The 24137-nt window shown below is 54.1% G+C and overlaps 1 protein-coding gene across 2 annotated transcripts in view; it reads right to left on the bottom strand.

The window, feature by feature from the left end:
- Nucleotides 1–743: 743 nt before the first annotated feature.
- The window catches only part of IQSEC3 (IQ motif and Sec7 domain ArfGEF 3), a 104105-nt gene continuing 80711 nt past the window's right edge, over nucleotides 744–24137 (bottom strand). Inside the window, exons 6-14 of one of the 2 annotated variants that reach the window (XM_077167894.1) lie at nucleotides 18463–18585; nucleotides 17792–17958; nucleotides 13488–13627; nucleotides 11928–12053; nucleotides 9995–10094; nucleotides 9682–9843; nucleotides 6727–6819; nucleotides 4816–4865; nucleotides 744–1430 (exon numbers count right to left, since the gene is read on the bottom strand). In XM_077167894.1, coding sequence (XP_077024009.1) covers nucleotides 990–1430; nucleotides 4816–4865; nucleotides 6727–6819; nucleotides 9682–9843; nucleotides 9995–10094; nucleotides 11928–12053; nucleotides 13488–13627; nucleotides 17792–17958; nucleotides 18463–18585 — 1402 coding nt within the window. In that variant the 3' untranslated portion in view covers nucleotides 744–989. Of the gene's footprint in view, nucleotides 1431–4645; nucleotides 4732–4815; nucleotides 4866–6726; nucleotides 6820–9681; nucleotides 9844–9994; nucleotides 10095–11927; nucleotides 12054–13487; nucleotides 13628–17791; nucleotides 17959–18462; nucleotides 18586–24137 lie in introns of those variants that run through there. The other variant, XM_077167895.1, reaches the window with a different exon arrangement.

The raw sequence follows: 24137 nt of genomic DNA on the forward strand, positions 1-24137 counted from the left end.
GAGGGAAGATTTAAAGCCCGAGGGGCTGGCTTGGGATAGCAGCAGGGGAAAGGCCAGCACCTCTGGAGCGCCTGCTTTTCTCACCCACCTCTGCACCCACATCCCAGCACAGAAGCAAGAGGCGGCTCTGACACAGCCCAAATCCTCCATATGTTGGCTACATCCGCCAAATCACTGCCCTTTCTCCCTGTTCTCACTTTCACAAAGGAAAAAAAACTGAACCTGGTTCTCACGCGTGTGTTTATCTGTGGGTTGGCTGGGTATTTGGTGCAAAGGAAGTTAAGAAGGTGCATTTTGAGTTATAGGACCCCACTGGTCCATGGCCCTGCTGAATTGGCCACAAGGATACTGAGAGGGCTCCCCCATCCCTCCTCCCCAGCTTAGAGCTTTCCTGGAGCCTGGGAATTTCTGGTCCAGGCAGCCCCGGGCAGAGGCCTTGTGGTGCAGGCGAGGTCCCTTCTGACAGGGAACAACCTCCTGAGACTGCCAGGCTGGGGGTGGAGGGCAGCAGAGAAAGCCGCGCCTCCTCCCCCCTCCCACCCACCCGGCCCTCCAGGGAGCAGGTGCCGATGCGGATGCGCCGCCGCCACCATGACCGCAGAGACATCTAGCCCCGGGCGATAAGGCTGACCAACTCCTTCCAGCCCCTGCTCCTCCCACCCTGCGCTAATGAGCAAAGGGCCCGAGGTTAGGACCTCAACTCCTGCTTCCTCTAATGCACATCCGACTCGACTCCGAGGGGAGTGGTGGCAAGAGGAGGAGGAGGAGGGCTGGCCATGGGTGGCTGTGCAGGGCCCTGGGAGAGTGAGGTGGCACCTCTGGATCTGGGGGGGAGGGTGCCCGAAAGAGGAAGACAAGCACGGTCGGCAGAGGCAAGACCAGGCGCTAGGGACTGGGGTTCTCTTTCCAAATCAGCGGTGACCAGAGACCAGGGAGGCTCTGCGCCAGGGAGGGGGTGCAGCGGCCTCCCAGGACTCAGTGCGGGCAGTCTACACCAGGCTCCTGGAGCCGTTGGAGTGGCGGCGCCGGTGCAGCAGGGGGCCGGGCGGGCAGTACTGGTGCGGGTGGTTGTAGGGGGGCGGGGGCGGGGGCAGCGGGGGCTGGTGGATGACCTTGACCGGGGAGCCGGGGCCGCCCAGCGGGGTGGAGCCACAGGAGTCGGACGAGGATGAGGCATAGCAGGAGAGAGCCTGGCTCAGCAGGGGCTCCATGCGGGCCAGGCAGGGCTTGTCCAAGACGATGACCTTGACAATCTGCTGACACTGTACCAGGGTCCCAGGGGGTGTGGGTGGCGGTGGCGGTGGCGGCAGTGGCGGGGGCTGCTCTCGCAGGGGGCTAGACGGCAGGTCTGCCAGCGGCGCCGGCGCTCCCTTCTCGGCCCCCAGCCCGGAGCTGTGCTGGGGCGTTTGAAGCCTGTTGTGAATTGACACCTAGTTTAGAAACAGCCAGAGAAGCATGGAATGTTACAAGACTAATTCCCAGCTGCTAGGTCTGGCTCCCCTGACCTCCCCCTTCTGCTTGTTCTGCTCTCTTGGCCTCCTGCTGCCCGTCACGTGCTCTGCTCCTTCACCCCGACCCTTACCCCGTCTCTCCACCTGAAGGAAAGCTGCCCATGAGCAATCTCACCTCTCTGGACCTCAGTTTCTTCCCCTGGGACATGGACAGTTGGACCAACTGACTATAGGTTTCTGCCCTGATCTCATTCTGATGAGGCTGACCTCCTGCGTGGCTCTGGCCTGACCTCCTGCGTGGCTCTGGCCTGCCCTCCTGCGTGGCTCTGGCCTGCCTGTCCACAACCCCCAAGCTTGAAAGCAGGGATGACAATGCCCCCCCCTCCCTGCTCCCAGGGCTGTGCTGAGGACCGAAAGGGGAGTAGACACAACCAGAGTCAAGCACCTTTGGGCCCCACCATCCTCCTTCCTCCTGCCGTCTCCGTTAAAGGGGAGACCCCATTGTCACTGCTGACATCATGCAGTGCCCAAACCAGAATGCCAGGGACGCTGCAGGGATGGTCTGGGACCTTCCCCATCCACTGAGACTCCCCAAATCCAAGATTCACATTCGAGAGCTGTCCAGATGGCGTAGGCTGCCCTACTGGCTCAAGCAGGGTCCTGGTTAAATCTACCCCACTGCAGGAGGGGTAGCCCAGGTAGGGCTCTAACCTCTCCCCCTGGGTGGGGCAAGAGGAAGTGACTCAGAAAATGCCCGAGTGCCCCCTCCTCAGACCACAGAGGTCTCTGAACCAGGAAGCCTGGATGAAATAGGCTGAAGGAGGCCTAGGAGATTCTGGAATGAGGGAGACTTAATTCCTCACCCTGTCTCATTTCCCTAGCTCCCCAGCCTGACAAAATGACATGCCACAATCCCCTCAAAGACTTATGCCCTTAGGCGGGTGGCTGAGACCCTTCCCCTCTCCAAGGACGCTTCCTATAAGGGGCCACTATCTGTCCTCGGGGCCACCGCCCAGCACCGGCTGCTCAGAGCACAAGGCGACGTCGAGGCTGCAGGGGAGGGGTCCTTTCCCAGAGCCCACCCAGGATGGCCGGTCCCAAACCTATCTCAAAGCCCCAAACTGGCAGATCTTAATCCCGTTTATTGACAAAGAGTGTGATTTCAGGGACCTTCTTTCCTGGATCTGTTCACTCCCAATGGGCTGCTTCCCTCTCCACCAGCTCACCCCGGTTCTCTGCCCCACGCCCCAGGATTTGTGAGCTCCCAACCACCTGCTGAGCCCTGTTCTTTCTTCTCACCCTCCAACCTCAGCTGTATTTTCCAGGCCTCAGAACGAAGGGGCTCCCTGACCCCTCACCAGCCTGCCTGGATGGACAGAGGCAGAGAGAGGCTGAGACCCACTTCCTCTTGGGGGGCCCTTGGTGGACTTCATTCGCGCAGGAGGCCTTCGTCACCACCGCGGCAGGAGGGAACCACGGCTCCTTCACGACTTGCTCGTATTCTAGATTATTCCCCATGAGGTAAAGGGATAAGCCAGGGCCAGGACCCCACAGCCTTCTTTCTCCTTCTCCCCTAGCGGCTCCCACTGCAGCCCCCACCTCTCAGCCCCTCCCACACCTCCTCTTCACCTCCGGTGGAGCCCCCACTCCATGGTCTCTATCTCCCCCCACCCCCACCCCATCCGGCTCTTTTCTCCTTAAAGGTCAGTAAGTGAAAAGCAGGAAGTAATCACAAAACACCCTCTATTCTGACCCCCTTCTCACCTCCCCGATGATGAGAGAAAGAAAGAGAAAAAGAGAGGCAGTCAGGATGGAACATGAGTAGCAGGTCAGAACAGCTCAGAGGAGATGGAAAAGCGCCTGCCAGAGGGGCTCGGCCAGGCAATGACGGACGGAGGCCGGAAGACAAGACAACTTGGTCCAGCTGAGAGGCCGAGGGCGGCGAGGCTGCCCCCTGCGCAGGGGAGCAGAGGCTGGCAGGGCCCTGGGGCTAGCCATGGGGATGGCAGCCTTGCAGATAGCCACAGGCCCACTGGGGCAGGGGAGGAGGGAAGACCGGGGCATCTGATTGCTTGTCCTCTCTAGGCAGGTCAGACTAAGGCATGGGCAGGGCCAGAAGAACACGCGGGAGGGCTGGTAACTCAGTGTGCTTATCTGCAAGGCTAGAGGATGGGCAGCTGCAGGAAGATGGGGGGAGTAGGGGGCAGGGGATGGAATACCCACCCTGGGGGCTTGTCGGCAGCTGGGGCAGGAAGCTCCTCCGTGTAAAGGTGCCTCCTCCAGACAAAGGTGTGTGGGGGAGTGGCGGGCCACGAGAGGGAAGGAACTGAGCTCCCCTGGGGGATCCTGGGGCTTCCCAGAGCTTGGCCAGGCTAGTGGGCTGGGCCCCTCCCTCAGACATCTAAGTGGGGTCCCTGTAAAGCTCAGTTTGAGGTGGGATTGGGAAAGGAGGTGACTGTGTGAGCAGCCAACGGCCCCTGAGGCCAGGCAGATTGAGTGTGGGACAGGCTCCCTGGGAAGCGTGGGGACTCAGGGGTGGGGATGGTGGGCCAGAGCCCAGCAAGGCGTGTGGGGGCAACTCCACGCCCCCCTGTCCCCCCGCCAGGTGACACTGCAGGTGCCAGTTGCGCTGCAAAACTTCCCCACTCCCTTCCACTCTCACCCCTGAGCAACAGAACAGCCCAGGACATGTGGCTCGGGAAAGGGCGTCCCCTCCCCCCGTGTAGATAATCTTCAGGTTTATTGGTCCTTCCCCAAACCTCCCCTACTTTGTTTTCTCCTGCACACACCCCTCCCCTGTGGCCAGCCTGCCAGGTGGGCCAGCTGTGCCCATCCTCCCAGCCACCTCCACTCTCAATTCTCCAACTTCTTCAAGAGGTACCCTGGAGGGCACTTGGGGACCTGACTCAAGGGGTGGTTACCCGGGGGGAGGCCAGGGCCCTCTCCCGCTGGAGGATGGAAAAATTTGGAGCAGGGAGTATTGGGTCCTCGGTACAGCAAATATCTGGGGATCAGTGAGCAAGAAGCAGTTCGCTGGGGAAGTGGATTTGAGGGGAGTCTGGGTGGGCTTGCCACAGAGGGTGTGGTGGGCTGCACCGCCAGGGAGCTCGGCCTGGGAGGGCAACAGCTGGGGCAGGCTGGGGCAGGAGCGGGTAGAGTGCTTGCGGCTTAATTAGCACGGGAACAGCGGCATTACCCATTACAGCTAGCAGTAACTTTTAATTGTATCTCTTGAAATTGGTAAAATGGTGAGTCGGGCTGGGGAGGCATTGATTAATACCTGAGAAGAGAAACAACAGAGACGGTGAGAAGGACAAGCAGGGGGCACAGAGTCACTCACCTCAGACGCCAGGCCTCCACTTACCTCCACCGTGCTCTCTGCGGGCTTGTCCCCCAACGCCGCCTCCCTTTTGGCTTTGAATGCAAAGAGCACAGGGCTCAATCTCCACTGGCCCTAAACCCAATTCAACACCCCCCAACCTGCTCCCCGGCATCTCTGCCGCTAGGCAGAGTGGGCAGTAAGACTCCCCATGTCCCTCTACTTCCAGTTCCAGCTGAGAGGAAGCCTGGGGCTCCGGGCTGGACATTCTAAGTTCTGTCACTTAGTTGCTGTGTGACCCTGGGCAACATGCAATACCTCTCTAGGCCTCTGCAGACTGGAAGAGCTCTGAAGTTGTCTGATGTCGACCTGGCTGAGTCTAATTTACCCACAGTTAAAGCTTTCCCAATGTGGACCATGGACGTGGGTTCTTTGCTCCCAGAAACACAAGGGGATTCCACTGTGTGTTTTGGGGGTCCATAATAATCAGTCTCCTTTGACCTTTGAAGGAAGGGCCAGCCAGGCCTCTTTATTCCGATCCCTGATTCTTAGCTGAGCAGACCTGGGCCACAGAAGAGCCCGACAGTGGCTGGCAGGCTCAGCACCAGGGATCCTGTTTCCCCAGGAACAGCTGAATGACTCTTTCTGGCTCAGTTGTCCCCGGCAGGCATCCCAGGGCTCATCAGCTGGACTCCCCCTGAATTCTCAGAGCAGTTCCCTCACTGGGCTCATTTTGCTGCTTTCTGTAGCACAAGAGGGAGCTGTGCCATTGTTTGGGAACAAGAAACACCCCAAGGCAGAGGCACCTGGAGGCCAGGGCCCTGGGGACAGGCACCCCGCCTCATGAGGGCCTGCAGCTTCCAGGAGAGGCAGTCTGGGGTGCAGGGTGTGGGTGGGGGATCTGGAAAAAAATCACAGCTGAGATTTGGCTCCAGGGTTTACGCAGCTGTGCAAACAGTGACCCAGGTCCTAAGTCTTGATAGCAAAGAGGGGCCCACTGAAAATCAGGCAGGCTGGAGGATTACGAATGCCAGCTGGCAGGTCAGACCCACAGAAAGAAGAGGATTTCACAGTGAGAATCTCTGGGGAGCAAAAAGAGCCCTGAGTATGGTTCGGAGAATGAATCGCCTCTCCTAGTGGTGTGATGCATTCCTATGAATGGTGTCTGTCCAGCAGGTGTCATCAAGGCCAACGAAGGGTGACAGAGCAGCATGACATCTACCAGAGGTTTTCCAGCTCGAGCTGATGCCTTGCTTTCCCTTCTAGCACTTAGCACAGAGCAGGCCCACAACAAATGCTTGTTTTCCATCAGCATAAATGGCCAAGTTGCTTAATCAGTGAGCAGCCCTGGATGGACTGTTGGGGTTTTGTTGGGATGGGACTTCATTCTCATGCCATCTCTTCCTCTAATACTTTTTGACGTGGGACAGGTGGAGCGGGGGTGCTGTCTACAGGGGGGGGTGCGAGCTTAAGGGCAGGGGGGTGTCGGGGGGAGGGAGAAGCAGGTAAGATGATGCAAAATCTGCCACTGACTTGGGACTCAGTCTGGATTCAGTTTGAAGGAACCCGTTGAGAAACTGGGCTTGGGGGCTTACCTGGATTTTGGGTGGGCTGACTCTGAGCCTGGGATGAGGGAGGTTTTGTGGCTCATTAGTGAAAGGACTTGTGGCATGAGCAAGAGTACCAGACCCTTCTGGCCACCTTTCCTTACCCCGTTCTGGACTCTGGACTTCCAGTACTGTTTATAAAGTGGACGCACTTCTCTCTTACCTTCCCTCTTGCTCCCACTACTGTGTCATAAAATAAAGTGAGCAAGCCTGGAGCTCCTTGGCAAAAAGTTACGGCGATGGAAATGAGCACCTCCTCCCACACAACTTCCCCAGGACCCCAAGGCCAGGGTCGCGAGTGGCCTCTGGGCCTGGGGTCTCGGCAGATCTAGGTGGGGTTGAGGCTTACCTGTAGGCGATCCCTGTTTCGACTGAGGGTCCACCTGGACTCCACCAGGCTTAAAGGACAGGGTCTTTGCTCCCTGCTGCTTCTCCAGCTCCCCTAGGGAATGGAAAGGCCCATGAACAGACGAAAGGGCCGGAACCTCGACATGGAGCGCTGAGAGAAGGAACGAGGAGAGGGAGCAGGAAGAGAGGAAGGAGAGGAGGGGGCTCCCCAATCCGTGCTACAAAATCATGGACCTCACAGTCTGGCCGAGATGGCTTGGAATCCTGGCCTCACAGCCTCCGAGCCTGTTTCTTCCCTTGCCGTGAGGCCGAGACCACCTATTCGAGCATCCTGACAGAGAGGCAGGGCAGAGGTTATGAGGGAGGCAGCCTGCCTAGATTTGAATCCTGGGTCTGATACTTCCTAGCTGTGTGGCTTTAGGCAAGGTCCTTAACCTCTCAGTGTCTCACCTGAGAGGTTAGCAGCACCCAGGTTGTTAGAAGACTGTATGAGAAAAAAAAAACCAAACTTGTAAAGCATTTCGAGCAGGACCTGACTTGGGGCTAGTGCTCAATCAGTGTTAACTTTTTTTTTTTTTTTTTTTATGCAATGCATGAGAAGCACCAGGCAGGCAGCCCAGCTTAGCTCTCTTGGTGGCTATTGGTCCGTCCACAGTGCTCCAGGCAGGCCCAAGCCCTCTCCAGCCGGCTGAGCTCCCGCAGGGTTTGCTGAGCCCTCCCAAGGAGGAAATTCTCCAGCCCTGAGGACCGCAAGGCCAGGGTATCTGTCTTAATACTCAACTTTAATTCCTCTCGCTGGACCACAGACCTCCTCCCTCAGAGGACACAGAGCGCTGGTGGCCTCGCCATCCTTGGAGATGCAACAGTCATTATTAAAGCTCTCTCCTCCAGACTCCCTTTTCCAGGAGACATCATTCAAGTCATTTTCATTAAAACTACTCTCTTGGGTCCCATTTTCCGTTTCCCTGGTCATCTACAATACAGGGACACTGAACTGCAAACCCCCAAACCAGAACAAACTGTCCCGATTGCCTGATTTACACAATCAATCAATATCAAATATTTTTACTGAACTGGGAATGGTTCCTCTCCTGGTGCTGGAGAAATTAGCATAGCTGGAGGAACCTGGTTGCAAATCTGGTCTTCTCACTGATTGCGTGACTTGGGCAGCTTCCTTAAGCTCTGCAAGCCTCAGTTTCCCTGTTTGTAAAATTAGGATGATACCACTTACCTTGTGGAAGGTTACTGGGAGAATTAAATATACTCAAGGCCACAATCAGCCCAGTGCTCAATAAATGCCAGCTGGCACTTCTGACCACATTCTTTTTTTCTGACTTCCTTTCCTCCCTGGCTCCCTGACCAGCCCTTCATCTCTCATCCGCAGTTCCTTTCCTTTCTCTCCGTCTGAACAATATGCATAGAATGGATGGAAGTCTTTCTCCCTCTCTCCCTACTCCTCTGCCCTCGAGGCGGCAGGAGCCACATCTACCTCCTGACACACGGATTCTGGCAACAGCAACTGCTCTGCACTCTGGGGAGTGCTGTGATGCTGATGGGGAAAAGGGGTCCCTGTCGGAAACACCGCTGCCCGGCAGCATGCTGGGGCTCCCTGGGAGCATGTACAGTTTGGCAATGAGAGAAGTAAAAAAAATTGGATAGATTGAAAAACTGGTGGTCGATGAGAGGGAGGGACAAGGTGAGTGGGATGTACGGGTTTTTCTTTTTATTTCTTTTTCTGGAGTGATGCAAATGCTCTAAAAATGATCATGGCAATAAATACACAACTATGTGGTGATATTGTGAGCCACCATTTGTATACTTTGGATGGACTGTACGTGTGTGAAGATATCCCAATAAAAATATATAGAGAAAAAACCCCGCAAACACAGCTCTTTCACCTGTAGTGAGCACGACCCGGGCCCTCAGACCTCCAAGCCTCACCTGTAAAATTGGGCAACCGACCCACCTTGCAGGGTCGCTGTGAGGGTTCACAGAATAAAAACCCCTCGCACAGGAGGTACTCCAAAAATGGCAATTAAAAAGCATCATCCTGTCCTCCTGGTCCCTGCTCACCAACTTCCACTGCATCCCCTGTTGCCTAATAGATTTATATTCATTCAGAAACACTCTTCAACTAAGTGGCCATAAAAGCGGGACTGGAGCACATTCTCATTTTCTATCTTCATTTCTGAACCCATTCTTATCTTACTTTTCCTTAGAGGCTTCGTGAAGCCCCCTGTGAAGCTTGCAGATAGGCTTGCACTGCAGGCCCCTTCTGCTTTTTTATTTCCTTAAACCAAAAAGCAAATGATAAGCCACCCAGACGTGGGGAAGAGACCCTTGTCTTTTGTCGAATGCCCAAACTGGAAACAATCAAGAACTGAGGTCTGCCTTAGAGGACAAAAGGACAAATGCCAAATGAGGAACAGTCTATAAAAAGATCACATCATGAAAAACTAAAGCTGGGGGCGGGTCTAGCTTCAAAGAGATGAGAGAACGGAAACAACCAGGTGTGACAAGTGGGCCTGGACTGGATCCTGCGCAAAGGCCATGCGGGACGTGCGAGTGGGGAGCAAAGGGCCCGAGTGTCCTGGGTCTGCGCCCCTGCCTTAGTCAGCTCCCCCGGCCGTCCCGGACGAAGCCAGCAGAGTCGTCTGTTCCAAGGGGCCCAGCCACAACCCCACGGGCCTGGCTACGTGCACGCCCACCCCTGCACAAGCCAGCACACCTTGCTTTAATTGTGAAGAAACACAAAGAGCAGCGCTCTCACATCAGGCCCGCCGGTCCCGAAGCCCATGAGAGGGCAGGGGGATCAGGAGGGTCCTCAGCTCACCCTGCACTCGCTCCAAAGTGGGGGCAGAGCCAGTAAGCTGTCCACCAGCGGGGCCCGTCCCTGGCCAAGCAGGGGCCTCCGTCCGGCTCAGGGAGGGGGGCCCGCAGTGCGCCGCGCCCTTACACTGTATCCGGATCTGCTCCAGCTCCGTCACCTCCGCGATGGACTCCTTCAAGTCCTCCACAAACTTCTGCATCTCGTCCGAGCCCAGCGCACAGAAGTGCAGCACCTGCTTCTTCTCAGAGCCCGAGAGCGGGGTCACCAGCGTGATACCATGAGAGTAATCTGCAAACCAGACCCAGGCCCCCAGAGGGTTGTGAGCAGCAGCTGGGGCCAGCCAAGGTGGGGAGGGGGCTGGGGCTTTGGGACACTGACCCCCTCCTCCCTGCCACCAGCTCTTCCCCTTCAGCTCCTTCCGGGTCGGGCGCAGACTTACATTCATTCTCGAACAGGTGGAATTGCATTCCCAGGAGGCCGACCGACTTGCAGAAGGTGTACGTGGAGGAGCTCTTCTTCTTGGGGCAGAGTTTGAGAATCTGGGCAAGAGGGGAAGACAAACACACATTGAGACACGGATAGTCCCGCGGACACGCACGTGCACAGAGCACTGCAGGGACGCCCAGGGGTACTGGTCAAGGTCTCGTGAGCACACAAGTAAGCATACGCACTGATATATGCACACTTATACACTTAGGATACACTCACACACACATAAATTATATCAAAATATGTTTCTGCTGCATAAAACCCTTCAGCAGAGATTCCTGCTGCACTTAGACACCAATACACACTTCCTGCTGTGGCTTATAAGCCCTACTTTCTCAGCTCCCTGCCTCATTCTCTAATTTTACACTCAAGCCACACTACCCTGCTACTATAGCTTGAACAGGGCAAGCTCAGTCCTGCCACAGGCCCTTTGCACTTGCTATTCCTATTTCCACAACTGTCCCACAGCTCAGTTCCCATTTTTGAGGTCTTAACTTAAGTGTTACCTCCTTAGAGAGGCCTTCCCTGACCAATCCATCTGAAAAGCAAACAAAAACAAAATAAAGATGAACAAAAAACCCCATCCTAACCTCAGTCAGCCTCTATCCTACCACCCTGTTTAACTGTCCTCATAGCGCTCACCTTCCACCCCCACTGCATCTGACAGCATCTTGTTTGTTTTCTATCTCCCTTTCCTACTAAAATGAAACCTTATCCTGCCAGTTGCTCAATAAACCAGTATTTGTTCAGCACCTTCTACGCGCGGGGCTCTGGGGATACAGTAGGACACAAGGCAGAGAGAGCCCTCAAGGAAGGGAGGAAGACGTCAAGATACAAATCAATCAATCAATGAACCAATCCATCAAGCAAGCAAAGAAGTGAACATAATAAACAAAATAAAACACTAGGTGGAGAAATGGAAAAGACACTTTCAGAAACTGAAAAGCGTTCTGAAGAAAATTAAAGACAGGGCAAGAGGGTGGCGGGCAGACTGCTCTGACGGGTGGGCGAGAAGGGCCTCAGGGAGGAGGTAACATCTGAATTGAGACCTGCATGAAGAGAGGGAGGCAGCCATGCAAAGGTCCAGGAGCAGCTTTTTAAGCAGAAGTAGCAGCAAGAACAAAGACCTGAGAGGGGAGCAAGCCTGTCCCTGGAGAGGCAGCTCTCGGGTGGAGAGAGCTGCAGCAGCGCAGACCCAGGAGCAGAATACAGGGTGCTGAGGTCAGACTAGCCAAGGGCAGGCCTGGGGGTCCTGGAGACAGGCCGGTGGCCTGGACCTCCTTCTTGTCACTCAGGAAGCTGGGGGCGGGTCTAATGTATGGCAGACATGTGCCCTGATCTGTGCTCTAGAAGGAGCACTCGGCTGCTGGCTACCAAGCACAAGAGCAGGGACAGGAGACCAGGGTGGAGGTTGAGGCCAGAAGCCCTGCACAGTGGGGGCTGCAACGGAAAGTAGAAGTGGAGGTAGTGAGCGGTGGTTAGACGTGGGGCGATTTTAGAGGGCGTGCCACCTTGACTCATCGATAGAGGCCGAGGGGTGTGAGGGAAAGAACGAAACCAGACCCTGTTCACAGCTGCTTTCCCAGCACTTAGAACACGGCCTGGCATGTGCTTGACACTTATTAAATATTTGTGGAGTGGACACCTGTTCTCAGCCCCCCAGATGTGCACACGTGCACACACTCGACATGCACACGTTGCACACACCCGATGCCTCCCCACCCAGGCCCGCCGTGCATCCCAGCCGTGGGGTCTGAGCCCCTCGCTGTGCCCTCCCTGCCCCAGGTCTCCCCTACAGGGGGAGAGGCAGCTGGTCTCATGAGCCACATCGGGGGGGGGGGGGGGGCTGCCGCCCCCGCAGAGCCCCTCCCTGGGGCGCTCACCACCAGCAGGTCGTTGAAGAGGAACACCTCCCTCTGGTGTGCAGCCTGCTTCTGCAGCTTGTTCACGTCGGTCACCTCGAAGAGCCGGCTGCAGCAGACCAGGCGGCGGTGCGGCACTGACAGCACCTGCAACCGCCGGTGCTCAGCGGGCGCCGCCCAGGGCGTCCCGGCCCCCTCCTCCCCCGGGGCCACTGCCCACAGTGGAGACCGAGGCCCGGAGAGGGACGGGGCTCGGGGTCTACTGCAGGATCTGAACCAGACCCCTAACCCTACTCCCTCCTCATCTGGGGCGCTTTCCCACTCGCCACACCTCTTGGGGAGCCTGGCTTGGGCAGAAGGGGTTCGTGTCACTGAGGTCAGTGAAGAGAGAAAGGGATGTCGGCGGGGGAAGGAAATTGCAAAGAACTTGCAGATTGTTCAGTCCAGTCACTGTCAACCTTTTCCCCTCCAGGACCTTCTTAAGGGCATCGTGTGTCCCAGGCTGTGACCTGCAGGTGTGACACCTCCGCCCCTTTCTCTACCACATGTCCGAGGGCAAGTGTGCAAGAAAGAGGGGTTACAGGGATACCTCGAATCTACTCCAGTGACAGACAAGCCGGTGGCCAGCAGACCAGACAGAAACTAAGACCTCAGCTATAGGCCCTAAAGCAGAAGGAGCCTCCCTGCAGGGACCTGGCGGGGCAAGCTCAGAGCAGCACCTCCAAGGAGGTCCCCAACCCCTGCAACCCGAGCCAGCAACTCAGGGAGGAGAAACCAGAGACAGAGAAGAGAACCTGCTGTAGCGCTTTATATTTACAGTACAAACTGCCTCTGCTGACGTTTAAGTCGTGTCATAATCTATAGAGAATACCCATTTAAAAGTCACTTTTAACTTTTAAAAGTTAAGGGCCAAGGATCGCCAGCACCCAGAACACCAGTCTTTGGGGAGAAAGCATTACCTCGATGATGACCTGATTTAGACTTTTCTCTTAGCCTCAAAACCATGAGCAAATAAATTGCGCTTGTTTAACACCTCCCCCCACCCCAAATAAAGTCACTGCACTACTCTCCCCCTACCCCAGCCCTCCAAATAAAGTCACTGCAAACATGGAACAGTCTGCCCCTGACATTGTCACAATGGACAGGGCCCCCCAATGGTTTGAGGCACCACAGTCTAGAGCCTCTACCTGAGTCTGTGTCCTGCCTCCTGTCTCATTAGGACCACCCAGGAATGCCTAGTGTCCATTCCATGCTAGGAGAAAGGGACCCCAAACTTCCTTATCAGGATATTTCAACCTAGACCCTGGGGAAGTCTTTCTTGGCATCTCACCTTAGTCTCTCCTGCTGTAGTATCTGGGAGTTAGAGGCAGTGAGGAAGTCAGACATGAGGAAAAAGAGGATGCAGTGCGTGGCTGAGAGGATGCAGTGCATCTATAACTATTTTTTAAGTGAATGAATAAAGGAAAGGTAGCTTTGAAAGGTAGGGAGGAGATGTTAGGGAGAAAGAAAGGAAAGAGAATGGGAGGTGGGATTGGCTTGGCAGCCCTGGGAGAGGAAGCTGGCTCTGCCATGGACACTTACTGTCTTCATGCCCACGATGGACTTCTCCACCTTGGTGACGTACGTGACGTGGTCTTCGTTGGACTTGAGCTCCTTCTGCTGTATCCTTTCGTAAATGCCCACCACAAGCTCCCTGGGGATGTCAGCGCCGTCGTCCACACCTGACAACATGTGGGAAGGGGAGGTGGGAGGGTGTCAGAATCCAGAGGGAGGAGCCCCACCACCAAGCCCCAACTGATTTTGCCATGTCCCCATTCCAAAGCCTTCAATGGCTGGCTCCTTGCACCCTTTATTATGTTACGGACAAATTCTTTAGCCCAGCAGCAAAGCTACTATAACACAGCCCCAACACACATTTCCAGCCTCATCCACCACTCCATACACAGAACCTCCCCTCCCGCCTCCCAGGACTCCTTCCCATCTCCAAGGACAATCTCTGTGCTCCTGCCGAGCACCCTGCTTCTGCAAACTTACCTCCCAGAATGGCCTCCATATCCTGAAATGCCATAAACCCCCTCCGTCCTACCCCCTACCCTGAAGTCAGATGTTCTGTCTTGTTCTATTTGGGATCTCCCTTCTCCTGAGCCCTCACCCCCAGCCCTACCCCTGAGCAGGGAGCGCACTATTCAGTCATTAGTTGTTAAATAGGTCACAAGATTCTCCCTTGTCATCAAGGGACATCAGGTGAAGAGGAGCAGGTAATGAGACCCCCGTCCTGTCTCCTATCTCAGAGCAACGTTAAAGCTCTGGCAATGAAAAAGCACTAGAAGAAAATATTCCAACACGGTAAAACAAAAATGTCTTTAAAACTGGGGAAAAAATAAAAGAAAATATACCCACATGAAAATAGTTTTCTTTTGGAGGTAGAAACAGCAGCAATTTAAAACATTTCTTTCTTTATACTTTTTCCAAGCCTTTCTTTAATGGGCATATGCTTCTTTCATAAGAGGGAAACAATTATAAATAGAATAATGTTGGCAAATATCCTCAAAGGAGTTTTCCCAATCGCTGAGACGACATCATGCCTTCTGTGAGAAATGCCTTTCTTGACCCAACCTCTTCCACATCTGATCCTGAGTTTTAAAATTGGGCAAATGAGCCATGCAGCACCGCTGGAGGCCTGCACAAAATCAGGTGGAAGGCAAGAAAGAGCGGGCATGAGACAGAGCCCTCCCAGTGAAGCACAGCACATTGCACGCCTCTGCTCCACTAAAACTCTGATAAAAAGGAATTTCTACTGAGTGGCTGACGAATGGATGGATCAATAGATGGTTAGATGGATGGATAGAAAGAATGATATGGCAAATGTGACAAAATATTAAAATAGTACATCCTGGTATCTGAGGATATAGGGGTATGTTGGAGTTCTCTATATTGGGTTAGTAGTATTTAAGTTTGAAAGTATTTTAAAATAAATAATAATAATAATAATAAAAAGGAATTTCTTTTAAAGGTCTAATCCCACAAAGACAAAGAGAACTAGGGAAGAGACAATGGCCCACCACGGGACCTGGAAAGTGGACGGGTGAGTGGATGAATTCCTAAACCTGTGAAAGCTGAAACCTAAGCCAGCGGAGATATCAGAACCCGCCCACCACTCACAGAACCCCCAAACAGGCTCCAGAATTTGGCAGCAACAGGTACCTCTGAAAATGGAGAGGAAATTTGGCTGGAGATAGGAAAATAGGTTGAAAATCAGTTTAAAAAGCAGTAAGACAACGTCATCCCTTCCTTTCAGGCTCATCTCTTGAAGGGCTGACCCAGGAGCTCTGGGCTGGGGACACTAAAGCACAGCCAAGAGTGGGAGACCATGGTGGAAACCGGGGGAGGAAATAGACATCTGTACCCTCAGAGCCCCTTCTACCTAAATTTTCCACAGAGATCTCGCAACATGACAATCAGACTCATGCCATTTGAGCAACAGATTGGACATTTCTTCTCGGAAGAATCAACCAGCACAGGGGAAAATATCTACAGACACTGCAGTAGGGGTTTCCCAATAAAACAAGTCAATGAATCCCCTCTACTAGAAAGCCCCCCAAAGAGCAACCTACAAGTTTTCAGAGAAGGGGAAAATGAAATAATACACAAAAGGTCAAGGATTGGAATGGCAGAGCAGCACTGTCAACCGAAAGGCAATGGAGCAATACTTTCAACATGCTGAGTGGCAACATTTCCAGTCCTAGAATTCTATTCCTAGTCACACTCCCAAACAAATGACGTTAGAAAAATATATATTGAGACGTGCGTGTTCTCAAAAAGTCTGCCTTCAATGCACCTTTTCCCTGGGAAGTGAATTTTTTTTTAACTTTTAAGAAATTGTACAATATAACATACATACAAAGCAAAGAAAGAAAAAAGCAATAGTTATCAAAGCACTTTTCAACAAGTAGTTACAGGACAGGTCCCAGGATTTGTCATGGACTACCATACCATTCTCTCACATTTTTCCTTCTAGCTGCTACTCCAGAATATAGGAAGCTAGAAGAAATACATATTTTTTTATCACAATCAACTTTTTTCTTTTTTTGTGTGTGCAAAATAACATATATGTATAAAAAGACAATAAATTTCAAAGCATAGCACAATTAGTTGTTATTGTATGTATTGTATGTATTGTATGTTATTGTATTGTATGGTTTTGTAATTCCACAACTTTAGGTTTTTACTTCTAGCTGCTCTAAGATACTGGAGACTAAAAGAAATATCAACTTAATGATTCAGCATTCATATTCGTTTGTTAAATCCTACCTTCTCTGTGTAATGCCACCACCACCTTTGATCTTTCTGTCCTCTCTTTAGGGGTATTTGGGCTATGGCCATTCTAACTTTTTCATGTTGGAAGGGGCTGTCACTAATATGAGGCAAGGAGATGGAACTAGCTGATGTTCTGAAGATGCTGGGCCCTTCAGGTCCAGACACCCATCTGGAGGTTGTAGATTTCTGGAAAGTTACTCTAGTGCATGGAACCATTGCAGAATGTTATACATTGCCCTACGTGTTCTTTAGAATTGATTGGAATGGTTTTGGTTGGGGATTGGCAAGTTATGACAGGTAGTGAATTTAAAACAAGGAAGCAAGGGGAGCCAGGAGACAGGGATCCAGCCGAGGACCAAAGCTGGAGGAGATTCCTTGATGCTGGAGGGAGATCCTGGGAAGACAGCTGAGCAGCTGGCCTGCAGCCTGTCCAGACTGGCGCAGAGCTAGAGGAGCCAGGGGACAGCACTTCGAGAAGCTGGAAGCCACAGAAAACATCCTGGGCCTAAATGTACTCAGAGCTACTCAACACAGGGTGAGAGTCTAGGGAGAAATTAGCAGCAGGTTCATAGAGAACTAAGCAAGTAGGAAAAGAAGGCAATTAATAACACCAAAGGAAAACAGAAATAGAAAGGAACTTTAATCATAATGTACTTCAAGACTCAGCTTTGGATTGTGTTTTATAGATCGAACAAAAACGATGCTACAACTATATGGGGAGCATGGGGTTTTAGTGGGGAAGGGGGGTGAAAGAGAACAAGAGAGCTAAATCCTTATATTCTAGAGTGGAAAATGAATAGCCAATGCTTAAAAGCAAAAAGTTAACAAGCAGCACTGTCTCAGAGAAACCAGAGTATACATACTGCATCAATCCATTCATGAGGCTCAAAACCAAACAAAACTAATCAATGATGATAGAAGTCAGAATAGTTGTAACCCTTGGGTAGGGGTACTAACAGGGAAGGGACATGGAAGAACGTTCTGTGATAATGGAAATAATCTGTATCTAGATCTGAGTGTGATTATAAATGTAATGTAATTTTGCAAATGTAATTATGCACCAACACTCAGATTTATACATCTTACAGTATATATTTTATACCAATAAAAAGGTAATAGAAAAGAAGTAGCAGCTGTGTAAGCATGTTATTTAGAGATAACAGAAGAAACACAAAATAAATAGCTACAATGTCTCTGGGGAAGGCGAGTGGTGAGAGGGAGAGGACCTATTTTTTTCTCAAGTAAGCCTTGCAGAATTATTTGCCCTTATTAAATTATGTGCATGTCTTAGATTTTCAAAGTGTCAAAAAAATCATTGAGCACACATCACACTCTGCCAGCTCTCTTTTGCTCCCTGCCAGGTGGTGCACTACATCTATTACAAAAGGACTGGGCGGGTAGAAGCCGTAAGTTATCTGCAAGGCTGAGTTAAGCAGACTCAGGACGTGAAAGCCGCATGCCTGGCTCCGCCTCCTGATGTTGTGGAGGGGAAGGGCTGGTAGCAGAACACAGGGTGGCCTGAGCAGAGCAACGGCCCTGACTGTCCCGCCCTGCCCCAAGCACCTCACCTCGCAGGTTGCGGATAAAGTCCTCCAGCATCATCTTCCGGTCGGGCTTGATGTTGGGGCTGTACATGTCGGTGTTGAGGAGGATGATGGCGAAGGCGAGGATGAAGATGGTGTCGGGGTTGTGGAACTGCTGCACCACCTCGGGGTTGCACATACAGTAGCGCTGGCTGTAGGGCGACATGGACAGGGGTGCTGGGCCCCTGTGTCCCCCCTCCCCCAAGCTCCCGCAGTAGGGGGCGTCTATCCCCTGAGGGCTTCAGGCCCAAGGAGGCCCCTGCCCCACCCTGTTGACTACTGTCTGCTGCAATGCCAGTCCCCTCCCCCCCACCCCCAGAGCATCCACGAATGCCCCCCGGTACCAGCCTTGCACAGAGAAGATGCTAGGTGATGGGGAGGCCTGGGCCAGCCTCGAGGATGCTGGTGTAGCTTCCAGCTTAGGGTGTTCAAGGGGTGCTGTCCCGTTTCTTTCCTTCCCTCTTTTCTATCCTGCCCATGCCTCCCACCTAGAGCAGAAGGGACTCTTCCCGGCACCCCCGAAGGTCCTCAAGCTTCTCCCATCCCCCAGGCTCACAGTAGCTCTGCCGTCCCACCCCATCTCTTCCCCTGTGCCCCGGGCAGGTGTGGGCGGGTGAGGGAGGAGAGTGGAGCTGGGGGGCGGGGGGGAGCCCTACCTGAAGGCCTCTATGAGCCGCTCCACCTTCTGGGCCTCCCCCTGCACGCGGATGTGAGCCTGGAACTTCCGCAGGGCCTCGTCCAGCTCCATGCTGGAGAAGTCCATCTCGTCCACCACACAGCTGAGGGCGGGTGGAGAGGAAGCGGCAGGGAGTGGTCAGCTATTAGAAGCTTCTGGCACCCCCTGGCACCGAGGAGTAAGGTGCAGCCCTCCACCCCTGGAACCAGACGAGAGGGGACCGCGCAGGCCAGTCCTGTGCTGCCCTCCAGGGACCTCACTTCAAGAACCCAAGAGGAACGCTCTCTCACGCCTTCTCTCACCTGACACAGCAGCCTAGGGGAGGCAGGCAGCTCCACTTCACAGCTAAAAACCGAGGCCCAGAGAGGTCAGCCAGCTGCCCACGGCCACACAGCCAGGGAGGAGGCTGAGCTCAGAGCTGCTGACTCCAAACCCAAGTTCTTTCCTCTCAGAGCCAAACAACGGTCAAAAATTCAGACACATGCAATTTACTCTTCTATCCTTTCAAAGACCTGGAAGGAGCTCCTATTTCTTCCTACTACAACATTCAGTTTCCTGTTTAGGTTTCTGGTGACTGAGAAATCTCCTGCTCCCCTCTCCTGTTTTAGACAAATCAGTAAAGGAGCCAAGTCCAGTCCATTCAGCTCCCAGTAGCTCCCCCTCTAATCAGCCCTGAGTTCTCAGGGAAGGCTCCGGAAAGATCGCAGCCTCTGAAGAGTAAGTGGCAAATTAGGCTCAATGTGGGAGGGACAGTGATAGACACAGAGCTGAGAACTGCAAGACCAGACTCTGGACCTGGCCCAGCCATTGAACCTTTTCCTGACTTTGGCTCACAGACACACCTCTTGGAGCCTCAGCTCCTCTTCTGAAAAGGGAGGTCCGATTTCCTGGCCACCTCTGGAATGCCAGCGCCAGAGGAGGGTTTGCCTCTGAATGTTCTGCTTCCATGGGGGGTGGGGGGGTGGGACAAGGGCCAAAGTCACCAACTAACCCTGTCCTGACCTGCTCCTGGAGCCCCTCCCTTCCAGTGGGGCCGGGACCCTGCAGCCCCCACCCCTCCCCACCTCACTTGGGGCGCTCTGTCCCCAGGGCTGTGCACAGGGAGGCAGGAATCCAGGCCCAGCAAGCAGCAGGCCTCTTGTGCCCTGAAAATGTGTGTGCCTTTGATAGAGGTGATAACACAAGCCGTTAGCCGAGGCTTACAGGTTCCAGCAGCTCTAGAACAGATTTCTCCCCTTTCCACCCCCATGCTCTCCTCCCATCTCTTCCCTCCTGTCAGTCCCCTTCACTGCCCACTGGGGCGGCATGGGGTGGGGGGCCACCTGCTCTCTTGACTCCCCCCAGCATAAAGTCTGGGTGGCAGTGGCCTGCTCACTGCTCCCCTCCCCGCCCCACAGTGAGGGCAAGGAGGGGGCGCGCATGCCAGCCATCCCAGCTTGCCAGGTGGCTGTGTCGAAGGCGGGACCAGCTCTGAGCGGGACCCACTTCCCCTGGGACCCAGCTCCCACACAGAGCCCCTGACACAGAGGCCTCCAAGAGCCGGACTGAGGGCTGGGTCCGCTGTCAACTCTTAGGAGAAAGCAAGGGGAGCTCCCGCTTGATGGGGGTCTGGGCCCAATGGTCTGAGGACTGCCCTCCCTGTTCCTTTAAGGGAGAGCAAGGAGAGAGCATCACCCCAGCCTTGCAGAGAGGGAAGGACCTTAGACACAAGGGCTAAGAGGGGGACTCTGTCCTGCCCTCCACCTCCCAAGGGCAGTCGGGGTGGGGGGGCAGGCGAGGACCTCTTCAGCTTGGGAGTTCATCCTCAGTTTGCTCAAAACCACCTCCCCTCCGGGTTGAGGGTGAGAGGGTGGGGCTGGGGGTTGGGGGAAAGAATTTTGCCGGAGGATGAGAACTGATGACATCAGTATCTAGACATCTTAGATAGACAACCAGGCCTGGCGGAGCAGGAGGCCACTCTGATTCCTCACCCTGGCTCTTGCTGGCCCTTGTCACCTCCCCCTGTGACCTTCCCAGCTGGGACGAGAGTCCCGAGGGTGGCAGTGTCCGGCCCCCATCTGTGTAAGACTCCACAGTCCCCAGGCAGGACTGAGCCACACCGAATGCAGCACACCGGGTGGCCCGAGAGGGTGACAGACGGGACTGGGGGAAGGCAAACCCAGGCAGGCAGCAAAGAGACCAAGGGCTCTAGACAGAGTGCTAGAGCTAGGGAGGCAGGAAGGGGAAACAGACAGACAGAGAGAGAGAGACACACACAGAGAGAGGGAGGGAGACAGACATAGTGAGAGATACAGAATGAAAATGAGAGAGAAAAAAAGAAAGAGACAAAGAGGGAGAGAGAGAGCAGGAAAGAAAGAGGAGAGAGAAAGACAGTGGCAGGAAGGAAAAGAGGGGGCGGGCCACGATGGCTCAGCAGGCAGAGTTCTCTCCTGCCATGCCAGAGACGGTTCGCTTCCTGGTGCCTGCCCATGCACGGGAAAAAAAAAAAAAAAGAAGAAGGGAAAGACAGACTAGCAAAAAAAAGGGAGAGAGACAGAGAGAGAAAATGAGAACAAGACAAAAAGACCCAGGGAGAGAAAAACAGAGACAGAGAGAACAAGAGAAATACGGAGAGGAAGACGCAGAAAAAGAAGGAAAGGGAGGAAAGGTGAAGACAGGGCAGACCTGGCCGGTACGGCGGGGAGGGGGGGCCCCCGGACTCCTGCGAGGCTAAGGGGGGGGGCAGGGACCCCGGCCTGGCCACCCGCGACGGAGAGGTCTAGCTCTCTGAGGACCCCAGGCGGGTCTCGGCCCTCGGGGCTTCTGGCTCCGTTCCCCACGTTCTGCCTACACGCCCGCCCGGCCGGACCCTGCCTCTCCCCCCGAGGCCCCCGGCTTCCTGCTCTCCGTGCCCACGCCCCTCCCCATGCCGCTCTCCACGTGCCTCCGGCTCTGTGCTCTGGACCAGGCGCCCCCATAGTGCAAGGGGTGGTGCGTTAGCCGGGGGCGCTGTGGACCGAGGCGCTGAAGGAGGCAGCAGGAGCAGCGGGCGCGATCTGCTCTGCCAAGCGTGATGGCCTCGTTTCCGGAACCTTCACTCAGGTTACACGCAGCCCGCTCGCTGGGGCTGCAGCTGAAAGCTCCGGGAATGAGCGAGCCACGGGGACCGGGGAGATGCAGTGGGGGGGAAATGCCAGTGCCATGTAAATCAATCAGGGCCTTGCAAAAGGGGGGTGCAGGGAGAGGGGTCTCTACATCGAACACCTGCCGGCGTGTGTTCTGGGGACCCCACATGGGAGTCACTAGGGTGCTATTAAAATGCAGGTCCTAGAACCGAACCCCAGATCTGCTGAATTAAGATCATTTGGAGGCAAAAGCCTGGGACTCAGCATTCCTGACCAGCTCTCCAGGTGATCCTTAAAATTTGAAAACCAGGGCTGAGCTGAGTGCAAGGGTAGGAGAGCTTCTGGCCCATTTGGAGGCTTTTCGAATGTGGTCCAGCAACTCATGGCCACCAGGGCACCAGACCACAGAATGACGCATCCCTGACCAGCTGTCTGGGGCTGATTTTGGAGTGGGGTGGGGTGGCAAGGGAGGGAGGGATGGAGGTACATACAGATGAAAGCCACCCTGCCACACTCACATTTTCTGCCTTCTCCCCATGCTGGCACTATGGGAGTATCAGTGTCTGATGGGAAGGGGACCTTGCATTTTTTCTGGCTGCAAAAGCCACAGGTAGAAAGAAGGCAGCCGTGCTGAGTGGTAGAGAGGCACTGCTCTCCTCCACGAGTCACGTCCTGTCTCAGAGGAGGGCTGGGCCCCTCATGCTGCTCCCCATCTCCATGCTTTTCCGACAGGTACCCAGGTACAGAGAGCCCACGCTCAGGCTCAAGGGCAGTTTGGGAGCTGCTTCAATTTTGGCTGGCTTTGGGCTGCATCTCACAGCCACCAGAAGTTTCCTCCCCAGTCTCTCCTTGCCTTCCACGTGGGCCTGAGTCCTCCCAGGGAAGGAGGCTGAATGCCAGGCTGCCTTCTCCACCACAAGCCTGCTGCAGTGGGCCCCCGCCTTGGGGTGAGGGGCTCGGTCCCTTCTGGTTGGCTTGTTCCCCCCACTCTAGGGAGCAGGGTCACCCCAGAGTCACCTAAAACCCTTGCCCTTCCTCACAGATGGTTCTGTTTCCAGCCTGCACCTAAACCTAACACCTTTCCTAGCTTCCTGGTCTCTCCTCTCCTCTCACCTTCTTTGCCATTGCTTCTCTTATTTTGCAGGATCTTCCAGCACTTAAAACCCCACGCCTTCCATCTTTACCTCCCCAGAGGTAGGGGAGCACATTGTTGCCAGTTTACTAAATCCATCCTGCTGTCCTGACCCAGGACAGGTGACATCATCCAGGGCAATGCTCATCCCTCCTCTGACCACATTTAAGGTGAAAGACATCACGTTTCCAGGATTCTTTTCTGGCAGATAATCTCCCCATTTCACAGAGTGCAAAACTAAGGCCACAAAGGGGCTTGCCCTACCCACCCACATTGAGGAACAGCCAGCTTTCAGCTTCCTGGTCTTGGGAGGCCTCTTTCCACAGCTGCCCTCCCGACCTTGACCCTGTGAGTGCGTGTGTGTGTGTGTGTGTGTGTGTGTATGGGGGGGGGGTGGGCAAGGCAGGTGAGGGTGTGAAGACCCTGGGGTCTGCTCCCTCTGAGCTCTCATTTACTGAGTATTGTTCCTAGTGCTTCAGTGACTTAATCTTCTCCATCCTTTCTGACATTATCCATTAGCCCATTATTTTTACTGTACACGAGGAAACTGAACTGCCCCGCAGGGGTCTGCATGCATTGCATTTCTTGGTGGAATCTTGTGGACTAGCACACTTCAGAGTCCCGGCAGGTTGACTTCATCTGGGGTGCTCTCTTGCAAATGGCAGTCATTGGTGGATACTCAGAAGAACAGAGACTGGGGCAGCATCTCTTGCAGGGAAGTCAGGCCACATGTTTTTCATGTTTTACCTGATATTTAACAGTTTAACTCGTCTTGGGTAAATATCCAGCCAAATCCAGCTTGATAAATTCTTCAGATGAAATATTCCCAAACCCAGCATCTCTGTCCCCAGCCATGCCCCCAAATGAAAATGCACACACATTTATTTTGTATAATTTGCATCACTGACTCTAGTGGGCCTGAAGCACAAACATATTCTGATGCAAAGACTGAGCTCCAAATCTGCAGCAGCCCAGAAGGCTGTTTACTGTGAAGTGCCACCTCTGCTCTCCTCCCACGTCAGGTACCAGGCGTTGCTGCTTCTCAGGGGCACTGGGCTCTGCCTGCTTCTCCCCTCCAGGGACTGTTTTTTGCAGCAACTGCCTCACCGCCTCTCTGCCTCCAAAGCCCCTTCTACCCACCTCCAGCACTATCCTTTAGGGCACTCATTTGGTCCTGCCACTTGCTCCCCTGCTTACATTTCTTCAAGGGCTTGCCATCACCCCTGGCATGAAACCCAAGTTCCTTTGCAATGCAAGCAAGTCCCTGTTGACTCTCCAGCTTCTCCCACCCCTCCACCTACTGCCCCTCCACCATGAGCCCCTTGCAGTCTCACTCTCACACCACCATGCTTTTGCACATGCTATTCTTTCTTCCTGCTGCCCAAGACCAGCTGCCCCCTTGCAGGTCTCTGTCTCTCC

The sequence above is a fragment of the Tamandua tetradactyla genome, chromosome 7 (assembly GCF_023851605.1).
Source record: "Tamandua tetradactyla isolate mTamTet1 chromosome 7, mTamTet1.pri, whole genome shotgun sequence".
Taxonomy (NCBI): Eukaryota; Metazoa; Chordata; class Mammalia; order Pilosa; family Myrmecophagidae; genus Tamandua; species Tamandua tetradactyla.